The sequence below is a fragment of the Paramisgurnus dabryanus genome, chromosome 9 (assembly GCF_030506205.2).
Source record: "Paramisgurnus dabryanus chromosome 9, PD_genome_1.1, whole genome shotgun sequence".
NCBI classification, from domain to species: Eukaryota; Metazoa; Chordata; class Actinopteri; order Cypriniformes; family Cobitidae; genus Paramisgurnus; species Paramisgurnus dabryanus.
In genome coordinates this window covers 13,124,658-13,143,903 of record NC_133345.1, presented here as the reverse complement: position 1 = coordinate 13,143,903, position 19,246 = coordinate 13,124,658, and the positions used below count along the sequence as shown (strand labels likewise).

Here is a 19,246-nt window from a genome sequence, read left to right as displayed (position 1 = left end):
AGCCAAGACCAGAGACAGAGTGTCGAGTCCGAGTCAAGACCGAATCCAGATAAAGCTTTATGTGGACTGGGCCTTGACTCAGACTCGACACTCGATCTTTGGTCTTGGTCTGGACTCGACTCCAACACTGATTATTACACAAACTTCATAGTATAGTTACATGCTTTTTATATAGGGTTTGCAAAGACCCAAATCCAGTGTTTCATTGAACTGAGTTACTGCTGCTACATTGGATATTTAAATATTGGTTATAATATTTGTATTGCATGAAAACTAAATAATTATGTTTGTTCCCAATTTTTATGTAATTTTAAGACCTGCTAAGGACCAGATGATTTTTATTATGTCCTGATTCTAGGAATGCACCGAATCCAGATTTTTTGGGTTCGGCCAAACACTGAATCCACTGTTTAAGATTCGGCAGAATCCGAAACCGAATACTGAATCCTATTCCCATCCTTATTCCATTAACACAGGAAAACACATTAATGAAGTAAACAATGTCCACAGCAGTGTATTTTTCATTTTATTTTATTTTAACTGTAAAAAAAAGGATAGGCAACATTATGCCAGGATGACAAGTGGGAAAAACTATTTTGACAATTACCATAAGCCTATGCATAATGAAAGCGATGCGGTGCGACACGCTCCCGTCCGCGAAATGTGAACCACGCCTAAGGCTCACCGAAAGAAAAAGCTTATCTCCACGTCAGCACCCGATGTGCTTAATCACGTGACGTCGACCAGCGTTATGCAAGCCTAGGGTTCGGTGGAAAAAAATCTAGGATTTGGCCGAACCCGAACCCCGGCAAAAAGCCCAGTATTCGTCCGAATCCTGGATTCGGTGCATCCCTACCTGATACATAAAACCATATAGTTCAAAGGGGGTGTACTTTCTTTTGTCACATGACTGTGCATTCCACTACTTGACTGGTGCACTTATGAAAATATAATTCATGCTATTTGCATCACTTTAGTGGTTTTAAATGTTTTGGCTGATCAGTGCATTGACTATCCTTATCATATCATGGATATACAACAAAACTAATTTTAGTAAAGGAAATTCAGTAATTTGTTGTAAATAGACTGCAAAGCCTAATTCATGTATAATAACTTTGGTTGTGTTTTGATTGGAATCTGGTTTAGTTGATTGTTTGTGTGTGTAGTTAGTTGTGGGCGGCAGTGCCAGTGGTTGGGGGCCATTAGAGGATGACTTTTCTTCTACAAACAGCCGTTCTTGGCTGCTGCACCCCGGTGGCACACGAATGCCAGTGTGTGGCTCTGATGGTGAAGCTTTCGCATTCATCGAGAAGTCGAGCACGCGCTATGCCATCACCACAGACATCAGTTTGGGCCCGGACGCCTTTATCCAGTTTGAGTTCTCTGCTTCCTGCTCCGTCACATCCTCCTGTTACAGTACGCCTTTTCAAAAATACTGTCTGTCTGTTGTGCCATTGCTATGTGGTGTTCACTGTTTTTTCTGATTGCTGTGTGTGTCTGTGTAGCAATAGAGCTGGAATACTCATTAGATCTGGGTCTCACATGGTTGCCGCTGGTGAGTGATTGTTTACCTATGAGTCCTGACTGCTCCACCTACACGCTCCAGAGACTGCTGGTGTCCGATACTTATAACAAGTGGGGAAGAGTTACTCTACCCATACCAGCACATGCCAGGTAAACACTCGTAGACATGCATAGACTTCTAAATGTTTGAAGCGGGATGCTTAGAACGTTTTTACACATCCTCAGGTCTACGGCCACACGATTCCGCTGGTTCCAGCCGGCGCCGTTTGATAAACAGCAAACGTGGGCTCTGGATAACCTGTATATCGGCGAAGGCTGTCCTGAAATGTGTTCCGGACATGGGTTGTGCAGACGGAGCTCCTGCATGTAAGTCAGTTGCACCTTCGGGAGGTAATCTTTTCAGTACGAGAAGTCTCTTTCCTGTTCCTCATGCTTCTTTTTTTTTGTCAGATGTGACCCCGAGTGGGGTGGTGAGATCTGCGACGAGCCTCTGCTCTTTCTGGCCACGCAGCTAAAGGACAGTTTCAGTCGAGCCCCAGCACTTAATCACTGGCACTTGCTGACCGGCGGCAAGATCAGCACAGTGTGTGGGGTTGTGGCCTCAGGATCAGCCCTGCACTTCAGCGGGGTAAAACAAGAAACCTTCAATATTTTTATTCTTCTAAAAGTGTTTAAAAACAGTTCAGTTATTTATGTCACTTATCAACTTTTTGGCCTATCATGGACAATATCAAAAGAAAAATATGGTATTTTATTACAGTTGAAAACCAAAACAAACAAATGTATAAGTAGCTTGCAGATTAAAAATGTTTTATTAATAGTTATGGCCATCCATTTTTCATTCTTTCTTTATGAGTTTCTGGCCCCTGCTGAACTTGACTGTAGGTATCAATTTAGTTTGAGCAGAGCATGAACGCTTGCGTTTCCTTCCTGCCTCCGAGCAAATTCCATGTCATATAAGGTTTTCAGCAATCTGTTTTGTCCTTTGTTTATCTGTCTGTCTATCAGCCTGTCTGTCTCTCTGTCTAGTCCTTTATTTCATAATAAAATAAGAATCTGGGGTCTGGTGTCATTTGTCTCATGGACAGAGCTGCTCTCGGCAGCTGGTCACAGTGGATTTGAATCTGACCAGTGCTGAATTCATTCAGTTCTACTTCATGTACGGCTGCATGATGGCACCCAGCGGTCGCAGTCAGAGTGTTCTTCTGGAGTTCAGTGTGAATGCTGGAATCAGCTGGAATCTGCTGACTGAGATCTTCTATGACCAGTACCGCAAACCTGAGTAGGTCCACATGTTGTGTTTTCATCCTTTTTGTTTAGTTTTTCTGTTGTGCTTCTCTGATTTTTAGAAAATACATTTCCTGTGCATTTCTAAGTTATATATCATCTTTGCTTAAAAAACTCCATTGATTGTAAACCAGTATATACTGTACATGTCTGTTCCACTGATATAAAATATTCAGTAAAATAAATCAGACAATACACACCAATCCGCAAACCATAGCATGAGTAAGCATGAAATCACATTACTTCTATGTTAGTTTAAAAGCCATTTAACCATACAGTACACAGTCTTTAGCTCAGTGCAGGTATACTGTACAGAAGCTTGTAGCTTTGATTCCTACTGCTCAAACTAGAGCATTAACCAGAGGTTTTCAACTCTGGTCCACGAGTGTGTGTGTGTGTGTGTGTGTGTGTGTGTGTGCGTGCGTGCGTGCGTGCGTGTGTGTGTTCACTACTCTCCTAATGGGTTAAATGCAGAGGTTAGAGTTGGAGTATGGGCTCTACCATACGTGACAAAATCACTTAGGTGTTGTGGATAGAGAAGTGGGCTATGTTCTTCTGAACAAACCGACCTTAATGAAAACATGATATGAACTGTTAAATTACTTAGAAAAATGCAATTATCAAGAATATTTAAGAACTTGAAACTCAGCGTTTCTTTACTTTTTTGTAGGTTTCTAAATGTTCTGCTGCCCCCAGCGGCCCGGGCAGTAGGTGTTCGGATTCGTTGGTGGCAACCTCAGCATGACGGGGCTGATCGTAGTGATTGGGCCATGGATAACGTTCTGATCTCTGGGTCAGACGCTCATGCTCAGATCTCTGACACCTTTAGTGGAGCAGCGCTGCCCAGTCATGAGAGAGCACCTGCTGACGGCACTTACACCCAACACAGCAGCTCATTTACTGACCACGAGGAGACCATCGGTATGACATACAACAAAAATCACCTGAACTTTTTCTCATTGTTTGGTGTTGTGCTTTTTTCTCCATCTAGAAAACTACGGTATGAATGATACATACTCACTATACTATAGCTGTCTGTGATTGATTCATATCGATGCACTGCTCATGCATACAGTATGAGAAAAATTTGTATAAGAAGTAAAGCATGCTAAAACTTTTCTGTAGCATGATCTTATTTAATTGATTTTATCTCGCTGTCAGTGAGCGATCACTGGCTCTTCTCTGAAGATTGCTCTGTCAAGCGCTTCTGCAACTCTCCAGATGGGGTTATGGCATGTGGTGGCACCGATGGACAGGAAGTTGATGTTGTCACACATGACATTGTTCCTGCCAAAGGCTGGGTCATGCAGTTTAAGGTGAACTCTGGACTCTTGTGCTCTTTATAAATAGCTCTTTATTAATTGTTAGACAGGGCTGTTTGTGCAGTAGCAACACAGCATTTTATTCAATGTATAAGTGTGTTTTTGTTTAGATAGCAGTTGGCTGCAGTGTACCTGAGAGGCCTGTGGAGAGACAGGTTCACGTGCAGTACTCTGTGAACTTCGGCGTGACTTGGAAGTACCTGGTCCCACAGTGTTTACCTGCAGATCCGCGCTGTGCCGGACAAGTGTCGCAGCCGTCTGTTTTCTTTCCCGCTGACGGATGGAAGCGAGCCATCTACCCTCTACCGGACAGTCTTGCAGACACGTGAGCATATTGCATTTGCCTGGTTCTGTGAAGAGGAAAAACACTTAAGTAAATTCAAATGATAACACAGTTGCATGAACCCAAACTAGCTGGTGGCTGTACTCTGGCCAAAATAAGGAAAGCGGACAAATTCAAACGTTCACACCGAGGGTGTTCAAAGTAGAATACCAAAAAATATACAGAAAATACAGGAAATGCTGATGTCATCATGTCTTTATTAACAAACGTTGCTTTTCAGGTGCATGCCTGGTTCAAATGTTTCTTGACTGAGTGTTGATATTCTCTGTGTTGTCCACAGTACGGTCCGCTTCCGCTTCTATCAGAGGCATTCAGATTTGCATTGGGCAGTGGAGAATTTTTATATTGGTCCTGCTTGTGAAAACCACTGCGGAGGTCACGGAGACTGTCTGGACCAACAATGCCGGTGTGACCCAGGATTCACTGGACCCAAGTGCTACGCTAGCAAAATTTTCAAGGTAAAAGAGATCACCGCATTTTATGAAGAAACACATCAGGACAAAGCATGTCACCATTTCACTTTTGTACCCAGCAGGCATCACTGAAGGAGCGCTTTGACTGGGATGGAGCCCGTGGAGCACAGTGGGAGCTGTTGGAGGGTGGTTATCCCTGCACCGACTGTGGGGTGCTGGTGGAAGGGACTGCTTTGTATTTTAATGGGGCAGACGCCAGGCAGGCAGTAACTAAAGATCTGGACTTGCGTGGGGCAAAGTAACTATTTTCTTTTGATCTCAGCACGACATGAAACAATTTGAGCATGACAATAAAACTAAACTTGAGGTTTAAAGGTTTGCGATGTGGCAACGTACATACTAAAAAATATAGACATTTCATTTGAATTCCTTGCTGCAGTGTTTTGCGTTTTCTTCGTCTGTGTCATTTTGTTTGCACATGTGATATCAGGAAGCAAGGTGATGTGCATGTGACGACGAGAGGTGACGCGCTGCGCAATCGAGATTTCTAATCCCGTCCGAATTGACCATTAATATTACTGACATCCTGTGGTAAAAATTACATTACCCCATCTACCCCTGTAAAACTAATCCCATCCGAATAGGGCTAAAGACCAGCTAAAATGCTGCTGAAAGGCTAAGGGGATTCTTGATTCTCTTATCATTTACTTAATTTCATGCCATACTCTATATGACTTAATATTTTCAGCTGAATGAAAGATTTTTAGAAAACATAATGCATGGGAACGGGGATGAGTAAAGCCAAGTGTGCCAGTAATACATGCAGTTAGTACACTAGCCTATATGAATATTTATCTAATGTGGGGTAATGTGAAGTAATCAGCAGTCATAAGATTCATTCATGCTCTTTCATGGACTATGTAAAATAGCCTTGGTCACCCCCTGGCAACCCCATTTATTTCTAGCTCTGCCACTCTTTGTATGCAGACCTAACCTTACACTGTATAAAAAATATTTATTTATTCTATTATACTCTCATTGGGGGCTGAGCCCCCTCTAAAATGAAAACCCCAGAATCGCCCATGGCTTCCTGTATGAAGAAATTAATTGGCCGCATAATTCAGGTGTAATTTTGGCCCATTCTCCTATACATATTGTTTGTAAATCTTGAAGATTTAAGCCCACTTGTCAACCTTCATCTTTAGCTCTTTCCACAAATGTTTAATTGGATTCAAGTCAGGTGATTGACTTAACACCTTGGAAGGTCCAACCAAGTCTAATCTTCATCATCCTGGTGGATGGCAGCTGATTCTTCTTAAGTAAAGAGCTCCATTTATTGTTTCTTCAGTTAAATGAAGTCTGACAGTATCATGCGATGCTTCCACCTCCAAACTTCACTGTTGGTGTAGTGTTTTTGGGTAATGTACAGTGCCATTTCTTCCAAAGATGGTGTGTAGCATGACAGCAAAAGTTCAATTTTGCTCTCATCTGACCAGACTACATTGTCCCAGTATTTCATAGGCTTGTCCAAATGTGTTGCAGCTGTGACATGCCTTTTCTTTGGTAATGGAGTCTTGCGGGGTGAGCGTGCATAGAAGCCATAGTTTTATTTCATAGCTCTAGTGGGGTGATGATGAAAGATTGTCCCCATATATACTTCTCATCATTTCAGTTATAAAGGTGTCAATATTTTGAATTTGCACAAAGAAAACGCTTCACTGATGGAGAATAAATGTGAAGCGTGTGACCATACAGTGCTTTTCAGTGGTCTGAAAGGATCTGCAGAATGACTTTTGAATTGATCCCCTTTTATAAGCTCATAAATCTGGATTCGGATGGCAATTAAATTACCAAATTACCTTATGTCCCCACGAGAAACCAATACTGTCCTGATAGAGCTCAAGACTGGTTAGGGTTTTTTGAATTCATGATAAGCAGAAATCTGAAAGAGATTAAGACAATTCTACAGGTATATTGAATGACAGTGGTATCACCTCGGATCCCATAATATTTGACCTGTATGCAGTGAAATTAATGAAACTGAGGAGTGTGATATGTAGGCTACACTTTCAGACACAGTACTCCTGTCAATGTGTCACACGCTGTAAGTATTTCTAACTACCTGTCTGCACGTTCAATCCTGCATTCAGTGTTGGGAAAGTTCACTTTCTACATGATCTAGTTCAGTTCACAGTTCACAAATTTTAAAATGAACTACATCAGTCATGGGCGTCGGAACCATTATAAGTGGGTGGGACAGGACCCACCCACTTTTTAAGACCAATGATAATGGACCCACCCACTTTTTCTCTAATTTAGCGCATTTGTCTGTTCACTTATCAAGGCGCTGTTAGTCAAAATCCATTCCATTAGAACAGGGATCCTCAACCTTGCTTTTTACACCGCGGACCCGTTTCAGCTTTTTAAAAAAAAATTTGCGAAGGGAGGGGTCGCTGAGTTGCTGTTCGAACAAAGTGCTGAAAAACATCCTTTGCGACATGTATAACGTTTTAAACCAGGCCCTGATTGGCCATAGGGAGGACCAGGAGGATTCCCTGTGGGCCGGTCTGTTTTTTGGCCACGACGAGGGCCGGAGTTGTCATGCCACCGGGTTGAAGGTTGCTGCTGCACTTATTCAGGCCCACTCGCGTAATTTGCCGGCTTTAAAAATGTTAGCGCAAGACGCACGGGTTTCTTTTGCTTTTCAAAGCGCTCGCCTGTGAACACGAGTTTAGATTCAGATGCGTTTATATTTGAGTGCACTCAAAAAATGGGTTTTGTAGCACTGTTCATTATACACAAATGTATTTAGTTACATTAACACATACACATTTATTTTTAAGACAAAATACAAGTATAATGTGTTATGCTAAATCAATTGGTTATTCACTCTGGTTTACCTAACTACCTATCTTTAAACTAAAGTAATTGGTTTACTTTTGCGATTCAAATACCGGATGTGACGTCATTTAACGACTTCCACGCACGAAGACGGCGCGCAGATGATGGTGTTTCGGGTAAGTAAACAAAATACGTTTTTTCTTCAATCTATCTTAAAACATTATTGAGGCAACTTTATTTTATGTTGAAGTCGATGGTGTTGGTGTTTGATGGTGATGATTTCACGTCATTTGTGCAGCGGTGAGGTAAAGTGTGTGATTTGTGCGTTTCAAATGTAATGGAGTGCTTCACGCGATCTGTCGTGTGACGTGTTTAAACCGTATTAAACGTGATGTACTCGTGTTTAAACAGTATTAAACGTGTTGTTCAATTTCGGGTCCTTTGTAGGGTTTTATGATAGCAGCAGTGTTGTAAACTGTGTGATTTGTGCGTTTCAAAATGAATGCATTGCTTCACGTGTTCGTGGTGAGTTGAACTTCGATTTTCCGTCGTGTTCCGGTGATAACTTTAGCCATTGAACTTGTTTTACTGGTGAAAATAGTGCTTTTGAAACGTATTTTCCTGTGTTTAGTTAGAGGATTTTCTCAAGGGGTTCTTAAAGTTTATTTTTTGTTGTTACTCTGAATGAATATTTACTTAAAGTTATGTTGAAATTTAAAATTTGTGATCTAAATTACTAAAACATTAAAGACTGCTGCACGTGCGTTGTGGGGGTTATCATAGATATCATTGTACATATTCTAATTGATATATTCAAGACATGGTATGCTCTACTTGTTCATTTAAGTAGGAATTATGCTACAGATGTAATATTGCATGACGACAAAGGCCCACTTTCACTTGTAGTTTGTGTGCATGGCATGCAGTGCACTGTCATCAGAAAAATAATACTTTGCTCACATAAACAGTCACTCAAAGAAAAGTAAAACGGTATTTTGCATGTTATCAGGTTGTGATTTCCAATCAAATGTCAATGGGACACAAAAACAGAAAACACAACCAGCCTTCACTGAGTGATTTTAAGCCTGGTGTAGTTTCCATTGCTGAAATATTATGAGAGGTCAAAAGTTTTTATGGTGATGAGGCAAGTGATGCTTTTGTTCATGACTGAAACCAGATGTGTTTTATTAAAACAGATTATTTAAACTAGAGCATATCACACTTTTTTTTGGGTAAACTGCATTGTATGTTAAATTCTGTCAGTGCCTATTTTAGTTAGCTGATGATTATCCATTGCTTGAGTTATTGGCTGGTGCTTTGTTTGATGGTGACTTTGAAAAAACAAGTCCACGGATATGTTGTAAAATATGCTTTTATTTTGTTAAATGGACAATTATAAGTTAATGTTTCTTAACCATACTTACAATTGATTTAAAAAAAAATAATAATTAACTAAATTTTACTTGTTTTCCACAGTCATACCACAATGACTTCTCCAGTCTGGCTAAAAGTTACAAAAGGTGATCCTTCAGTATGCCATTCCTTCTTCAGTGAGTGACCTGTCAAAGGAAATAGAAAAACAATGTAATCTACAAGGACATTTAAGGATGCAGTTCATGGACTCTGACTTGGGCAATTAGTTTTTAAGTGAAGTTAAATTTACTCAAGCCCAAACCAGCTGGAATTTCCAGTGCTGCTTACCATATAAAAAAAAACATGCAACGCTGAGGTCAACTACTGCCCTTACCATCCACAAACGGAGACATCCAAAACACTGGAAGTAGTCAGTGTAATACTTCTGTCTGAAATTAAAAAGAACAATGAGAAAACATTATGAATGCTGATGGACATTTTTTTTATCAGGAGACATGAGGGTTGTCAAGGAATCGTCTTCAATAGCAGATTTCAAAACTAGATGGCATGTTCTTTTCAGAAGGGAAGAGGTGAGTGAAAAGTTTTTGAGTCATTTATGTTTAACTTTGTTGGCTTTGTGGTAACAATAATTTATTGTGTTTTGTAGATTTGTGCAGAGTTTAAAAGAATCGCAACAGCCCTATTGGTGTCTACATACTTGGCGAAGATGGATCAATATTCTGCAAAGCTTATAAGGATCTATGCAAAACGAGGAGTCGTCAATTGACTGAGAATTAAAAACCTGCTGGTTTCCACAACACGGGTATGAAGAACTGCACTCATTAAAACCTTATAATAAAACTTCTTTTTGCACTGGTGAAATTGGAATTAGAAAGTTTCTGGAACTCGTAAAAAAGAAACAAAGGTACAGTTTAAGGCAGGGGTGGGCATCGAGGGCCACAGTCCTGCAGAGTTTAGCTTCAACCTTAATCGAACACACCTGAATGTCATTTCCAAACAGTTCTGAAGACTTCAATTAGATTTTTCAGCTGTGTTTGATTAGGTTTGGAGCTAAACTCTGCAGGGCTGTGGCCCTCAGGACCAGGAATTGCCCACCCCTGGTTTAAGGTGTCCCTTTTTGTTGTTGTTTTCCACTTACATGCTGTATTTTGCATAATAATCTAAAAATAAAGGTAAATGTTTACCTGATATTGTGAATGCTACAATTAATATAATTTTGATATTTACATATTTAGACTGACAGCATTGATCAGGCTCCGATCTTTCTTTGTCTACCTGAATGAAGACCTGACCAGTCTAATTAAAGAGTATTTGGTAAGTATATGTGCATACATATACTTTGCTGTATTATCAAGGAATTGAAATGTTGTGGTATCCCAGGTGAAAAAGTAGTTCACTTCCATAATGTACTTACAGTGCTCTATTTTTAAACTAATTTATACTTGATATACTAAAAATTATTCTTTAGTACTTTTTAAGATGTTCTTAAGATTATCTAAGTGTACTTATGTGTGCTGTTTTGAGACATGATTATTAACTAAAATGTGCTTTGAATATACTATCTCTGTTTTAAAAATGTATTAGTTAAAACTTGTAAACTTGAACCCAACTTTCAAAGATGGGTTCAAGTTTACTACGAGTGGTACCTAAATACATTTTTAAAATAAATTTTTAGCACATTTTGTTCATATTCATGGTGTCTCAAAAATAGAACAGGGAAGTACAATTATACCTTGTTCACACTGTCAGTCTAAATGTGATTTTGGTGCATATTTGAATCCAGTCACATTTAGAAAGTGTGAACTGCCAAAAACCACATGAAATCAGTGTTTTTTCAAATCTGTTTCGGGCTACATCCATGGGTGGTTTAAAATCCTTTTCAAATCGCATTTCTGGAAATCCAAGTCAGTCTGACCGCATTTGTGTAGCTTTTCGGTTATGTCATGCTGTTGCGTCACGTAAAACATAAACACGTCAGATGTTGAGGCAGATTGTCGTGCCAGTGCAACGTCATTGCCATAGAAACATTGTAGATAATCCAGAAAACGGCAGAACGCTACAGGACGCACAGAACGGTTGTGATCCACAATATGGACAATGAGTTTGTCAAATCGGATATGCCCTGAAATCTAATTTAGACTGACATTGGGAACAATGTTCAAGATGTTCTTAAGGTTGTCTTAAGAAGTACAAAAGAAGAATTTTTAGTATATTATGTACAAAATTAGTGCATGAAAATAGAGCACTTTAAGTACATTATGGACGTGTACTTTTTCACCTGGGATAACTTTTTATTTTATCTCATCTCCATGGTATTTCAAACCTTCTTTCTAATGCAGAAAACAAGGTATAATAATGTTGGTAAGCAAACAATACTTGCCCTCTTTGACTTTTTGGCTGTTGTACATTATGGAATGAGACCGTTCTTAAAATACTTCAGTTTTAAAGAATCAAATAATGTGGTTTTGAATAACAATAAATGGTAAATAAGAGATTTTCTGAACTTATTAATAAACATAAAATAATTGTATCATTGTCATTCTCACCTGCAGGATTCAGATGCACCCAGTACCCAGGAGGCGATCCAGAAGATGGTGATGTGAGTCCTTGTTGTAAAAATGTATGGTTCAGACATCGAAGACAGCCCAGCAGATGTTGGAGTGTTATTGAAGGGATTAAGAGTTCTTGGACCTCAACAACATTGTGTATGCGACAACACTGCTGATGGGACTGATATATGCACTGAACTTGAGCTACTTTCCTGAATTCAGGTACACTTTTGAAGTATTGCAGTTGTTGTTTCTGGAGCTAGATGGGAAGTAACTATCTCATAAAGTTCAGACGCTGAAGACCAAGCCTTTTGCAGATGTTTTGAGAAAGGAATGTTTTAATATTTCATATGTAAATGCCATGTTTTTTTAAATGAAGTTTTCGTGCATTTCATTTGTCAGTAACTGTAAAAAAATTGTAATGTTGTTATAAGGTTACATTGTAATATCCAAAGTCCTTAAAAACTTTGCAAGCTTTTCAAGTTGATGAGTGCATCTCATTTGTTGGTATATCCTTTACGGTATCTGTAGTTTAAGTGCAATAAACATGGCTTGAAGAACTGGTGTATGAGATTCTTTTTTGAATAAAATGAATGCTATATAGAGTTTATTACAAAAAGTATATTTTTGTGTGTGATGTACTTGAAATAGACATTGTTGTGTTAAAGTAACTAAAAGTAATTGGATGGAACCACTGTCCACAATGTAATTGAGTTCAGAAAACGTAACAATCTTAAGTTGTGGATAAGTAACTAAGATAATTTTGTTGAACATTACCACTTCACATTAGTTATTTATTATTCAATTGTGTTGCTGCAAATAAAGAATTTGGCATTGACTGAAAACAACCCTTAAATGTTAAAATAAATTAACTGGGTTGTGTGGAACCACTGTCCACAATAAAATTGTGTTCGTTTAAAGTATAATTTTTTTGAGTGTGTGCTTGCCGCGCGTCTAGATGCGCGACCTGATATGAACAGCCACTTAAAGGAAAATTAGATAAATCGACATTTTTAAAAATCTAAGTCATACATGCAATAATGAATGGTCTATGAATAGTCATTATTATTCGTTATAAAAAACTATTTGATGCAAAACTCATCAGTTTATTTAAAACGTTTCATATGAATATAATGTTTTCTTAAGTAAAACAAGTCCATTAAATATTTGTTCTTTTATGACACAAGGTATTTGGCAATGTACATGATCCAAGTCCTAAAAATTAAGATAAGTATTTTTTATTTTTCCACCCGTAACGAGTTTGCCTGACCAGTCTTAATAATTAACGGTAAACGAACTTAGTTTGCTGTTCTTAAAGGCAGCTCGAACCTTAGGTCGGACTCGAGCCACAAGTTCAAGAAACAAGAAAAAACGGAGGAGATGAGGAGGAGAGATATGAATTTCGTCTGTGCGCGGAGTCACGGAGACGTTTAGCATATGCTTTTAATGATAAATGACACAGGTTCCTTTCAAACCTACGTTAAAAGTGTATGCTGCTCATTAAAATATTATTACTGCAGTAAAATAGTTTATTTTGATTATGGTGCCACGATCACTGGATAATTGTAAAGTTTTTTTCACAGAAGCCTGCAATTACTTTTCATTCGATTATTACAGAAATGAACGTCTTCACGTATTAACATTATTTGCGATGTACATTTGCAAATGATTCATAAAGTCATACCTCTGCAACTGTTTAATCGATTGTGTTTTAGAAGTACACATGCTCAAACTCTTATGACAGCATTGTTTCCCGACGGATACCATTAAATAAATTTATCTAATTTCTAGAATCTCACATTTATATTTCTCTAAGAGAGAGAAAGAGAGATTGGGTATAAAAAAGGGTATACAAAAATTGTACCAGTTTACCTTAATTCATTTTTCTTACCTGTTATTTCCTCAAAATAAAAAATAAACATTGTAGCCTACTGTCAGCAGAGTAGAGAAAAAAAATGTCACAGAGAAAAATAAATTAAATATGACATCTGTCATTATTTGCAAAATATTCAAAGGGCTATTACCAGAATTTTTATTTTATTTTTTTTATTTATATCTTTTATTTAGTAAACACAAATGTTCAGGCGAATTAAAAAGAAACATGAAAATTGCATCTATTGCAGTAAATGTAATTTCGGGGGGGGGGGGGGGGTTGTCGTGGGGACCCACCCACTTTTCATTTGCTTCCGACGCCCATGAGTTCAGTTCATAGTTTATATTTCAAAATTTTGAAATAGTTCACAGTTCCAAAAATGAACTAATTTATAGTTTTTTCCCATATTATCTTTTAAAAATTATTGCCATTATAGCCCATATAGAACCACAGACAGCAATTATTTTATCAGTTTTAACATTGAAGCTAAATGGGTCAGATTTCATCTTCATATCCAACTTTACATTAGCATTGACTGTCTTTTAATTTTTGTATTTAATTGCACATACTTTGAAAGGCTAGCCGGGTGCTTCAAGGGGGTCGCACATCGGGCAAGAAGCGCTGCGAGGTGTCGCCTGTATGACAACTCGCAGCGCTTCATGCACACCGCACGTGCACGTTAAATAGCGTGAGCTAAGTCAGAGTCTATTTCAAGATCCAGAATATGCGTTAGCAGCCTATGTTAATCGTTAACGATTTAGGACAAATATGATGTTATTTAATGTTAAACTATGTGAGAGGGATTTCAGCAGCGTCCAGAGTCAGTGTTGTTTTGATGACGCATGCAGCCATGAAACGAGTGTGGTGCCAGATTGGGTGTTTTTTCCGCTACACATTAAGGCCTGTTTACAGTGTGTTTTCGTCGGGTTTTCGCTCGGAAGACTCTATAGAAATCTGGCACCCTATTGATCAATGTTAAACTGAGAGAGCGTGCCATTCACAAACACCAGAATGAACGAGTTCACAGTAACGTTCATCATCAGGCAATAATACAGTACGTTTAGTTCACGTTCGCCCAAAATATGAACGAGTTCATGAACTTTTGTTCAATGAACTCGTTCAGGCACAACACTGCCTGCATTGTATTTTTGATAAAAATTGTCCAACCAATTCTTTTGAGATTTTCAGTAAAAACTGTTTTTAAGCTAATCTCGTATCCCTTTAGTTTCTATCATTTAACCTATATGAATGAAGTAATTGTCATGAATATCAGGGCAGCCCTGTTCCTAAACTTTCATTGGTCATTATTAATAACGTGTCGGTTGCTGTGTTTCAGATTTGTGGAGTACTGGGCAAAAATTGGCAGTGAAGAGAATATTACTCTGTGTCACCGCCCCACATGTCGAAAAGAGGGTGTGTTACTGGATTATTCTATTGATGGAGGTACGTTTCATAAACAACACATACTGTATTATGTTCATATGTTACCAGGGTCGGCCCGAGACATAAGCCACCAGGGGGCCCCCCAATTAGCCTGGCTAACACCAGACCAGTCCCAAAGAGAATGAGACATGGTCTGAGAACCACATGCTAATTTTCTCGTATTTGGTTTACATTCGTAAAACCGTTTATTGGGCGCTACGGATGTCTATCAAGTGTGTCTGTATGTAGCTCATAGACAATCGTTTCAAGTATACCAGATGACGTATGTAAAGCGACATAAATTTAAACATCAACAACTGTTTTCGGGTACGTGTGCGCACAGCTAAAACTGGTAGCTGTATATTGATATTGAAAAGCAACACAACTTAGTGGCACTGTGACAGCCACAGTAGGTAGACTTCAGGCGTAATGACAATTGGACTTGCCTTAAAACACAGATAACCAAATTAATTCAGCTGCACGTTTTCCATTATATATAATACAGTCTATGCCGAAATAAAAGTGTTTTGTTATATTTTATGTGCCGACGTGGCTCAAAGACATCGACTGTATACAATACGCTTTCATCAGGTAAGTAACAAGTATGAAAAAAAACTAAATAAAATTATAACAAAAAATCAATAGACCATATTACCCATAGGTCTAAATCATTAATATCAAGGTATATTACAATAGGTACCCTGTAGTAATAAAATACTTAAAAGTATAAATAATTTATAATTTTCCATATTCTTACTCCCTTATTACCGCAAACGTATTATATTGTTCCCTTATACTTACAAGTATATACTGTAGAGGTACTCTGTTGTTTACACTGTAAATTCTGTTTAATTACGCTGTACATTGCGGGTCGCAATAAAGTGTTACCACATTACCAAACTTTACTTAACAGGAACCCATGCATAAAGCTGCCAAAAAAAACCGACACTGTAATAAAATTGTGCAAATGCAAACTTGTGTCACAAGAATTTGAACTACAGCATAGCACAAAAAAACTGCTTAACATGACGACTAATTGCTTTAATATAGCCATATAATCAGCCATTTCACGCTATCATATTTTGTTTACTATCATGTTTACCAACGTATTTTACTATGCGTGGTGAGCAAATCGAACAAGTCAAATTGTACAAATATTTGGGTATATTAATTGACGCTCAGCTCTCTTTTAAGCTGCATATTGAAAAATGCAATATTTGTTTTTGCCACAAAAGCTAAAATTAAAAATAGGATTTTATTTTAGAAAAAAAGCCTGTTTTTCTTGGAATATCGGGAGAAGATTGGTTGCGGCTACCTTCCTCAGTGAACTCGATTACGGTGATTTGCTATATAGAAAGTATTGCATCTGATCAATGTTTGTCTTTGTTGGACACTGTTTACCATAGTGCTTTGAGATTTGTGACTGGATGTAAGGCATCAAGACATCATTGTACCTTGTACAAAATGACAAACTGGCCTTCATTGTCAGTGAGGAGGCATATACAGTACATTAGTTTAATTTTATTAGTTTTATTAGTTTTAATTTTAAGTCTATGCTGGATACTGTATGCTTCCTTCTTATCTTTGCTCCTATATGTAATGTAACATTTAAATCATTTAAACCTACACTGAAAAAAATGATTCATTGAATTTTCATTTTGAATTTTAAGGTAAGTGGTTGTAATCAATTTAAGCTTTAAACAAAAAAGATTAGTAAAGTAAAATAAAATATAAAACATTTGTTTAAATGTAGCTTAAATAAATTGAGTGCAACCACTTACCTTAAAAAATTTATTAAATTCAATGAATCATTGTTTTTCAGTGTATGGTAGAGTTAAATTGTATTTTAAGCTGTTTAATGTTATTTGTTTATGTATTTTGAGGATCATGTTTAAATGTTATTTGTTGTTGTGCATATGCTTGGTGTTTGCATGTGTAACTATTTTTTGAAATTTTGCTGCCATTTTGGCCAGGTCTCTCTTGAAAAAGATGTTTTAAATCTCAATTAAATTATCTGGTTAAATACAGGTTAAGTAAAAAAAAATGGCTCATTGTTCATAAGTCATTTGAAATGATTTTACGAGCTTACTAAATTCGGCAGAAAAACAAGAAATAACTTCAGGTAACTTCTGTTTATCTGTCGCTGTCCCCTGTGCACGTGTGTTCTCGCCCCGCCTGCTACACAACACTTTTCACAATGTGCTTAATCCCGGGTTATCTTCATCTAAACCCTGCTTTTAAACTTGGAGCATTTCATACTTGTAATTTTGAAGTAGGTATGTGCCTGAAATTAACCTAGGGTTATAAAACCCTCCTCCGAAGCAGGTGCCAAACAAAGTGTGAAACAAAGTGGGGTTATAATGTTATGACTAGATGCTTAGCAACAGACATCCAATCAGAAATTTAAGATCACATACCTCATATCACCATCTGTCTACTAAAAACAGCTGAATGAGAGTAAAAATGACATCAAAGAACTCTCAAAACAGCCAAGAGAGTTATGTTGCGACCTGTTTTTTCAAAGATGCAGTTGCGCAAGACAAATGGTTATTTAAAGCTGCAGCACGCTACTTTTATCCCATTAGTTTGACAACGCTTTTTTACCAGCTGTTGTAAGGGTTTTGTATTATCTCGTGTTATGTTCATGTCTGTTATTTTGAAGTTCTCATGTTCATGTCTTTTATTTTAAGATATTCATTGTCATACTTATCTCTAGTTTCCCTGTCCTCTGATTTGTCGTGTTCTCATTGGTTCCTTCTCTATATATACATCCCTCATGTTTCCATTGTCTTTGTCAAGCTTTGTTAATGTAATGTTCTTCTGTTTGGTGAGTTTCCATGGCATGCCATGTTTTGTTTTTGTTTATGTCTATGTTTAATTCTTTTTCATGTCAATGCTTTTTAATAAACTGCACTTGGGGTCTTAAAGGACAAGTTCGGTATTTTAAACTTAAAGGGATACTTCACCGATTTAGCATTCAGCTTTGTATCTGTAGAAACCCGGCAGTATTACTGAATGACCATGTTTCCCTCCATCATTTCCCCCTGAGAGGAGAGATATCTGCATTTTGGTTCTGCAAAAAAGTCCTCCGATGATGCAAAAATCGTCATATTACATCATCGGAGGACTTTTTTGCAGAACCAAAATGCAGATATCTCTCCTCTCAGGGGGAAATGAGGGAAGGAAACATGGTCATTCAGTAATACTGCCGGGTTTCTACAGATACAAAGCTGAATGCTAAATCGGTGAAGTATCCCTTTAAAGCCCTGTTTTAAGATTGTTTTTGGTGCAATAAAACGGTTTTGACTGAAATTTCGACACATGCGGCTGCCCTGAGAATTTTCGGATGTTTGTGTTTCATCTCACACCTCTACAATGGGTTTAATGGTGCACTGGAACAATCCTTTCTAAAATGCATTAAACTTTTGTTTACAAAGACATGAAACTCACCGAGTGGTCAGGGGTGTTCACTGATATGCTCACACAAAAATCGCTGCAAAAGATGCTTTCCAACAGCTGTTTTAGCATTCGTTGTTAACTTGTGGACCTATTTTTCCAAACGCCTCACACCCGTACATTCTTCCGCTTAGAGCTTAAATAATAGACACTCCAGCCCAGGTGGTGGCGCTAATCCGCCATTGCCAATTGCAAGAATAGAAACAAAGTTCCCGGCGCGGAGTAATACCGTACCTCACAGCACAACTAATACAAGTCAATAGAGTTGGTAAAAACTACGATAAAACCTGTTGGAATGCGTATTTTGCAGCGATTTTTGTGTGAGCATATCAGTGAACACCCCTGACCACTCGGTGAGTTTCACGTCTTTGTAAACAAAAAGTTTAATGCATTTTAGGAAGGATTGTTCCAGTGCACCATTAAACCCATTGTAAAGGTAGGAGCTGAAACACAAACACCCAAAAATTCTCGGGGCAGCCGCATATGTCGAAATTTCAGTCAAAACCGTTCTATTTCATCATAAACAATCTGAAAACAGGGCTTTAAGTGTAAAATACCGAACTTGTCCTTTAAATTGCTCGCCTCTCAGTGGATTCGTTACGGCTGTTTAGACACTGCAAATGTACATGCAAATATAATGTACTGCAAATATTTAAAAATTGACGTGACAACAAATTTTATTAATTTAAAGATTCTGGAGTGTTTTTGCTTTTCCAGGTGTGTCTTGGACTTTGCTCCATGAGATGGACTATCAGAAGTATGCATCAGTGAGGAGAGATTACATTGTGTTGCCTGAGAGAGCTCTAACCAACGGCACACGCCTGCGTTGGTGGCAGCCGTTC

At 38.1% G+C, this 19,246-nt stretch overlaps 1 protein-coding gene and 1 long non-coding RNA gene across 3 annotated transcripts in view; both read left to right on the top strand.

The window, feature by feature from the left end:
- Positions 1 to 19,246, top strand: part of reln (reelin) — a 379,183-nt gene that overhangs the window by 323,246 nt on the left and 36,691 nt on the right. The window contains exons 45-56 of the mRNA XM_065275748.2: positions 1,167 to 1,416; positions 1,506 to 1,674; positions 1,750 to 1,890; positions 1,975 to 2,152; positions 2,613 to 2,806; positions 3,482 to 3,732; positions 3,973 to 4,127; positions 4,244 to 4,458; positions 4,757 to 4,934; positions 5,012 to 5,187; positions 14,863 to 14,969; positions 19,122 to 19,246. Coding sequence (XP_065131820.1) covers positions 1,167 to 1,416; positions 1,506 to 1,674; positions 1,750 to 1,890; positions 1,975 to 2,152; positions 2,613 to 2,806; positions 3,482 to 3,732; positions 3,973 to 4,127; positions 4,244 to 4,458; positions 4,757 to 4,934; positions 5,012 to 5,187; positions 14,863 to 14,969; positions 19,122 to 19,246 — 2,139 coding nt within the window. The remainder of the gene's footprint in view (positions 1 to 1,166; positions 1,417 to 1,505; positions 1,675 to 1,749; positions 1,891 to 1,974; positions 2,153 to 2,612; positions 2,807 to 3,481; positions 3,733 to 3,972; positions 4,128 to 4,243; positions 4,459 to 4,756; positions 4,935 to 5,011; positions 5,188 to 14,862; positions 14,970 to 19,121) is intronic.
- LOC135765060 (uncharacterized) lies at positions 7,842 to 12,213 on the top strand. 2 transcript variants are annotated; one of them, XR_010540415.2, is made up of 6 exons: positions 7,842 to 7,906; positions 9,207 to 9,513; positions 9,594 to 9,673; positions 9,751 to 9,906; positions 10,340 to 10,418; positions 11,657 to 12,213. It is a non-coding gene; the product is annotated as an uncharacterized lncRNA (long non-coding RNA). The 2 variants fall into 2 exon arrangements; XR_010540414.2 differs by having other exon boundaries at positions 9,207 to 9,673.